This window comes from Mastomys coucha, unplaced genomic scaffold (genome assembly GCF_008632895.1).
Source record: "Mastomys coucha isolate ucsf_1 unplaced genomic scaffold, UCSF_Mcou_1 pScaffold22, whole genome shotgun sequence".
Lineage (NCBI taxonomy): Eukaryota > Metazoa > Chordata > Mammalia > Rodentia > Muridae > Mastomys > Mastomys coucha.
In genome coordinates, this window is record NW_022196905.1 from 129,548,063 (window position 1) to 129,555,968 (window position 7,906).

Genomic DNA, 7,906 nt, shown 5'->3' on the forward strand with positions numbered 1-7,906 from the left:
AGCTCCTCCAGGCTAAGCTTGATCTTACTCATCACTGCATTCACTCCATGGTGTGTGCTCCCCAAAATAATACTCAAAGAATAAACAGCCCACAGAGAAAAGCTTTCTTTGGCTACAGAAATATAGCCAGGGGGTCCACCGAGATGGGTATGCAGGTCAGTGGTGGAGGCAGGAGGATCACTTATTCAAAGAGATCTATATAGTGTGACCCTGTCTTATAAACTAGAACCAGGGAGACTTGCTGCCAAGATCAACAACCTCAGTTTGACCACCAGGGCCCACAGTGAGAGGCCAAAACCAAGTCCTGCAAGCTGTCCTCTGACCTCTACATGCAACACACACAGACAGACACACAAAACAAACAACAAACAAACAAACAAAGCTAAACAAAAATTGGGGTCAAGCTAGTTTCCTCATCTGACTGGTAACCTCCCCCCTCCCCCAATGCCTTCTAGAAACATCCTCATGGCCGATTGGAGGGCATCATGGTGGGCTGGGCTTAACATGGGAAGCCTGACATCCTGGCTTTGAATCTTCCCCCTTTCACTCACTCACTGGATGAGCAAGCTGACAAACTCTCTGAAGGCTGAAGTCGTCATCATTCTTATAAACTGTAAAGTGCTTTCTAAACCAAGTATCATTACAGCAGCTTCCCCCAACCCCTCTTGGACGACCACACCAGGTCCTTGTGCTTGCTAGGCAACATTCTACAGTGAGCTAAATCCTCCTCAGCATCAGGGTATTTTTTGGAACACACACACACACACTCACACACACACTCACACACACACACACACACTCACTCACACACACACACACACACACAAAGCATATGTCTGGGAGATGGCTCAGTGGGTAAGAACACTCCTGCAAAAGCACGAGGATGTAAGTTCGAATCCCAGCACCCAGCACCCATGTTTAAAACAATGCCAGGCACAGCCGCATACAGCTGTAATCCCAGTGCTGGGGATAGCCGGCAGAGATGGGTGATTAGGAGCTTGCTGCACAGCTCTGGGTTCAGTGAGAGACCCTGTCTGATGTCCCTTGTGCATGCATCGGGGGAGAGTACATTTACACCCCCACACACATAATAATAGTAAGTTTTTATTTAAAAATATTTTAATCACCTATGTTTGGTAATTATACAAAGTTTTTCATTGTCGCTGGAAAAATGATACTAAAGCTACATAGAATAGATAAAGCACACGTGTATGACGCTAGCCCAGGGAGGTAGAGGCAGGGAGAATCAGGAGTCCAAGGTCGTCTGTGGCTACATAGTGAGTTCAAGGGCAGCCTGGGCTACATAAGACCCTGACCTAAAAGCAAACAATTAAAATAAAACACACTAGAGGGTTGTCAACTGATGAAGTAAGGCAAGCCAGTTACTTGGGAGGCTGAAGCAGGAGAACTACAAACTTGAGGCCAGCCTGGGGCTATACAGCAAGTACTATTGCTAGCTGCGGTGATTTATCGAGATGCTGTCACAAACTAAAATTTATGGTTTATTTTATTTCTCTGTGTGTTTCCTGAGATTACAGCTATAGGTGGTTGTGAGACCACTTGATATGGGTACTGGGGACCAAACTCAAGTCCTCTGGAAGAGCAGGAAGTGCTCTTAACCACTAAATCTCCAGCCCCAAAACTTGAAATTAAAGCAAAGGCTGGGGATGCAATCTGGTTAGAGTGTGTTTGCCTAGCACACGTGAAGCCTAGCCAGTCATGATAGAGCATGTCTACCGTTCCAGGAGGACCAAGAGTTCAAGGTCAGCCTCCACCATATATCAAGTTTTAGTCCAGACTGATCTATGGGAGACTTTGTCTCAAAAGCAAAACAAAACACAAAACAAGAAAAGAGAACAGAAGTGGGAGTGGGAAACGTTTTTGCAAACATTTTGCTTTTACCTTTCCTGGGCTCTTCCTGTAGCTGAACAAACAACTCTATTACCATCCTTAGCCATCCATAAATGTGTTGTCAATACACATACTTCCCTCTTCCGCATGCATGTGCACCTGTGTATGTGACAGTATACGAGTGTGCATGCATGCCATGCTACATACATGGTGGAGGTCTTAAAATCACTTCCGGTGCTGGTCAACCTCCACCTCTTTGAGACAAGGTCTCTTGTTTTTCACCACATCCCCCAAGCTAGCTGGCCTGTGAGTGTCCAGGGATGCTCCTGTCTCCGACTCCCATCTTGCTATAAAGAACATTGGGGCTAGAGATACCTGCTCCCAAACTCAGCTTTACATGGGGTCTAGGGATTCTAACTCAAGTCCTTGCACTTGTGCAGGAACCACTGAGCCATTTTCCCAGGCCCTCTCTCTCTTACACATTAAGTCCTAGTAAATACAGAATCGACTCAGCAAGCAAAATTAAAGTATAATGTAAAAAAATAAAAATAATCTACTATTCGTGTCCCTAACACCCAACTAATGCTTGTACTAAGTTGAAATGGCAAGGAGGGGATGGTGGGGTAGAGCCTTGGCTGCTCAGTGGTCCTCGTTCTGGAAGGGATGTGGCCATGTGACATTCTGAAAACAGTGCTGAGAGCTAAGAAGGACAGAATGCCTGAAAGAGGCTGCTCCTGCAACACAGAAAGTGCCACAATAGTGGCCCATAATTTGCAAAATGCCTTCATGCTTATTATTTAATGTATTCCATACCAACCTGTCTTCTGACCTTGTTATGGTTTGTATATGCTTGGCCCAGGGAGTGGCACTATTAGAAGGTGTGGCCTTGTTGGAATAGGTCTATCACTGTGGGCGTGGGCTCCAAGACCCTCCTCCTAGCTACCTGGAAGTCAGTTTTCCACTAGCAGCCTTCAGATGAAGATGGAGAACTTTCAGCTCTGCCTGGACACTGCCATGTTCTCACCTTGATGATAATGGACAGAACCTGTCCTGAACCTGAACGTGTAAGCCAGCCCCAATGAAATGTCCTTCTAAGAGTTGCCTCAGTCATGGTGCCTGTTCACAGCGACATAACCCTAACTAAGACAGACCTCCATACTTGGGCTGTGCCATGAACATACACTGCAAGGTTAAATAGTATGTGTGTGTGTGTTTGTTTTTTAATGTATATGAGTATACTGTAGATGTTGTGAGCCACCATGTGGTTGCTGGGAATTGAACTCAGGACCTCTGGAAGAGCAGTCAGTGCTCTTAACTGCTGAGCCACCTCTCCAGGCCCTATTATGTTTATTTTATATATGTGTGTTGTATACTTATGTGCATAGATACATACGTTTGTGTGTGTGCGCATGTAGAGGCCAGAGGCCTACTCTATTTCTTTCCACATTTTTTTAAAGTATTTTTTTCAAGATTTATTTATTTATTATATATAAGTACACTGTAGCTGTCTTCAGACACTCCAGAAGAGGGCGTCAGATCTCATTACGGGTATTTGTGAGCCACCATGTGGTTGCTGGGATTTGAACTCAGGATCTTTGGAAGAGCAGTCAGTGCTCTTAACCGGTGAACCATCTCTCCAGCTCCCACTTTTTTTTTTTTTTTTTTTTTTTTTTTTTTTGAGACACAGTTCACTGACCTTGAATTTCACTGAGTTGGCTAAAGCAGGAGCTACACCTGTTTTGTTTTGATGTGGGTTCTGGGGATCTGAACTCAGGTCCTCAAGATTGTGCACCAAGTGTAATCACTGAGCCACCTCCCCATCCCTGCGTTATCTTTTAGTTTACAGGGAAACTGAGGCTCGGTTGAGTCAGACTGTTTGCCTGAGGGCACACGGTTCCAATACATCAAAGCACATCACCAAGTGCTTGGCCCCAAAACTGAGATGTCTCCTGTGGGCTGGGGATGTAGCTCGGTTAGGAGAGCGCTTGCTTAGCGTGCATTAAGCTGTGGCTTCCATGCCCAAAGCTGCCTGAAACCAGCCATGGTGGGTCACTCCTGCAATTCCAGCACCCGGGGTGGATGCAGGAGGATCAGGGGTTTGAGATCATCTCTGTCTTCATAGCTACTATGAGATCAGCAGAATTACAAGAGACTGTGTCTTAAGACAAAAAGAAACGAAGAGAGCTCAGTTACCTTCCGGGGCTGCTCAGGACTCAGAGGCAGCTGGGATGTGGCTAAAGGCTGGGAGCACTTCCAACTGTGTTACCCGACAAGTTATTTAACCTCGGTAGGCCTCATTTCCTCTAAGCAAAATGGGGTTGATAACCACTCCATCAGCTCTTGAGAAGATTAAAGATAGCAAATAAAGCACTGTACTTAGAGGGCCTCCAAACACAGTAATTAGTTACAATCACTATAAAACCCGTGCTGATTCTCTTGGTCTCTGAAGATACCAGTGGGTTTGTTTGGTTTGGTTTTTTATTTTCTAACTTTTGGGTTCCTGAAATCCTTTTGGAGGTAGGGTCTCACTATGTATAGCCATGGTGAGCCTGGAATCTGCTATTTAGATCACACTGGTTTCATCCTTGCAAGGATCCTCCTGCCTCTGCCTCCTGAGTGCTGGGGTTGTCAAAGTGTCCCACCATGCCTGCCAGCTTGAAAGAGTTTCAACAACTGAGTTGGGTTGTGGTGTCTCATGCCTGCAATCAGAGCACTAGGGAGGCAAAGGGAGGGAGATTGATGAAAGTTTAGGGGCCAGCCTGGTCTACATAGCTGAGTTCCAGGCCAGCCTGAGCAATACAGTAAGATCCTCACTCAACAACAAAACAAACAAATTAAAAAAAAAAAAAAACACCTCAGCTTTTCGGAGGCAGAGACAGAACTCTGTAAGTTCAAGGCCAGCCTGGTCTACAAAGTGAGTTTCCGGGTCAGCCAGAGCTGTTACACAGAGAAATCCTATCTCAAAAAAAAATGGCAGGGAGGTTCTCACAACTGAAAAACTCTGCTGTAGTATATGTCAACACACACACACACACACACACACACACACACCCCAAATCCCATAACAAGTGTTCTACAGAAGGTACAACTAGACACTGTCTACCAGTCTTCTTGTTGGGTACTCCCTGGGCAACTAGGAAAATGTTACTTACGGCTGGAAACATTCAAATGCCTCACGTCTATCACTCTATATTAAGTTCAAACTTTAAAAAACATTTTAAGCCGGGCAGTGGTAGCACATGCCTTTAATCCCAGCACTTGGGAGGCAGAGGCAGGCGGATTTCTGAGTTTGAGGTCAGCCTGGTCTACACAATGAGTTCCAGGACAGCCAGGGCTACACAAAGAAACCCTGTCTCGAAAAAAACAAACAAAACCCAAAAAAAGCCCAAACAAATAAAAAAAATTTTTTTAAAGTAATTTTTGATGTATGTGTATGGAGAGGTGTTCATAGCACAGCTGGTGTACGGAGGTCAGAGAACAACCTGAGCAAGTTGGTTCCCTCACCTCGATGAAACTCAGGTGGCCCGACTAGTCAGCTACCTAGGATTCCAGTGACTAGGAGCTTTTACCCCTTAGCCATCTCCGCTAGCTGTAAGCTCAAACTTTTATGTCTAACTTATTGCTCCAGTTTTAAGTTATCAGAGATTCTCAAAGGGTTGGATGCTATAAAATAAGCTCCGGTTTATTTTCTTCTTTCAGTTTAAAAATAAAAGAGGTTTGTGGCGGGAGGAGGGGGGAGAATATGAAAACTTTTTTTTTTTTTTTTTTGCAACAACGCCCAAGTTTCAGAAGATCTGAGAAATTTAATAAAGCTCCAAATCCTGTAGACATTGAAGAGGTAAGTGGATGTGGTCTCTCCATCCTCCCGGGAGGACTACCCCCTCCCCCGCCTCAGACACAAGAAGTGGATCCAGGGGTCTCGGAAACAAGAGGTGGATTAAAGTTCCCTGGGGTGAAAAGGCTTTCTTCCGCACGGTCCATTTATAGAACCCTATCTCTTCCATCTTTCCTACTCACAGAACACGTCAGGAGACCTGCCTCTGGCTGAAGTCAACTTGATCTTCAAAGTAGAACTCGGAGAGCCAGAGTAGAACAAGAAATCTATCAGCCCGGCTTCCGCAGTGGGATACGAAGGGTTGTACTCTCAGAAACAGATTTTACATATAGATGAATTGATGACTACATACCCCGAGCCTCACAACTTGACTCAGTCCGATCAATACAGCATGCATCAAAGCCTGAGGTAAAGTGGATAGTGGCTTTTTGTTGATAACCGCGATGGAATTTTGGCCATCTGCCCTGGTCAGACCAGACAAATAAGGCAGGCAGTCTGCTTATTAGCTGTCAGGCATATTTTGGAGGGTGAAAGCAAAACCTCAAATCAGGATTCTGAGTATCACTCTCGGCACGGGACGCAGAGGTCCGACAGTCCAAGCTCCTCAATTCCTACCCCTGATTGCCCGTCCCCATTCCTCCAAACCCCCGGAGGTCATTTTCCAAGTTGACCACATTTCACATTTCCTACGGTCCTTCCCATCGCTCAGACCCCTTTGGCTCAGCCTCTGAGGCCAACAGCTGGGGCTGCTGAGTCAAGTTAGAGGCACCGTTGAGCGAGATGCTGGGGAGTGGAGGGAGAAGTCAATACTAAAGTAAAGCGACCAGAGCCACCCTTCACACCCCAACGTTGGCGTTCCCACACTTGGCAAAAACCAAGTGACTTCCAAGTGCTTCCCTCTACCCAGGAGCACCCCTTCCATCAATCCCCTTTCAACTCCTCTTGGCCTCCCTTGTGATCCCTGATGGTGATCGCCGAGGCCATCCCCTCAGCCGCATAAATCTGCCGTTCCCTAGAGTACACCCTGGCTACCGTGCCAGTAGGGATGCCCAGGTGGATCACGGACTTCCCTGGGACCCGCCTGGTTCCGACCCCAAAATGATTCTGATCGCAGCCACTTTGCCTAATTCCTTCCCGAACCTGCTAGACCCACACCCTTCCAAGCCTCTCTAGCACCCTGTATCACTCCAGGTGCCCCAGGGATGCCCCAGAGTTCTCGAATCTCACCTGAGTCCGCTCGAAGCTCTCGCGCTCCGCAGCCTCCATCCCAGCACCAACCCCGCGCCGGCTCAACACTTTGGGCAGCGGGTTGGGTACCTGCTTCATGGAGCTGGCCATCCGGTCCATGTTGTCTGGGTGAACAGAGTCAGGGGCCCTCGGCGGCCACGGGATCCCCGTGGCGCCTCCCGCCCCTCCCTACCCGCGGGGATCCGGCGCTAACGGGGACAGATTCCGTCTTCCATTGGTTGACAGCGTTGTCCATCTCCCTCAGAACCCACCCCATCTCTCCAAGAGGCTTTTTCCCCACATACCTCTTCCCACTTCAGAGACGCTCAGCTCTCTTCTCCGGCTGCCCGCCTCAGGGCGGTCCGAATGCTATGACTGGTCTGAAGGTTTGTCCATTATCGTTAGTGGGCAGGACCTGGTGGGCTGTTGTCCCAGCCTGCCCCCGAGGCTCCGCCCCGTGATCGATGCACCGCCTTCCAGGCCTACTAATGCACTGTCATTGGTCTGAAGACTTATCTGTCAACACAGCAGGGCTGGCTTGATGGGCAGCCCTAACCATTTCTTGTTGGCTCCACCCTACAGCCGTCACTCCTCCTTTGTTCCCACCCTCCAGGACCAAAGAAGCACCATGATTGCTCTGAAGACTTGTCCGTCATTTTAGTGGGTGGGGCCTGGCTGCCACAGGCCAGCCCTTGCTGACTCCACCCTACTTCGAAGCGCCACCTCCTGGGCCCTTCTCTGCTGCGGCTTTCTGAGCACTGAGAGCTGCGGTCCAGCCGGCGCCACGAGTTCCCGAGGGGACGGAAAGGCAGATCCAGGGAAGCATGGCTGCGCAGCTTTCACCCGGCTTGCCGGGGAACTCCGCGTCGGTGTGATCCGGCGATGGTGGCCTTTAGTGGTCCTCGAAGTCTCCACCCCGATGCATTCCTATCTGCCCGTTCTGGAGGATCGCCGACTCCGGTCCCCAAGTACCGGCCTATGACTGTGGATATC

The 7,906-nt window shown here is 48.3% G+C and overlaps 1 protein-coding gene across 3 annotated transcripts in view; it reads right to left on the reverse strand.

Moving 5' to 3' along the window:
• Window positions 1-7,224, reverse strand: part of Hip1 (huntingtin interacting protein 1) — a 144,092-nt gene extending 136,868 nt beyond the window's left edge. For 2 of the 3 annotated variants that reach the window (XM_031338214.1, XM_031338213.1), the window contains exon 1: window positions 6,914-7,061. In XM_031338214.1, the coding sequence (XP_031194074.1) occupies window positions 6,914-7,033 (120 nt within the window). In that variant the 5' untranslated portion in view covers window positions 7,034-7,061. Of the gene's footprint in view, window positions 1-6,913 lie in introns of all 3 variants that reach the window. The other variant, XM_031338212.1, reaches the window with a different exon arrangement.
• Window positions 7,225-7,906: the final 682 nt, after the last annotated feature.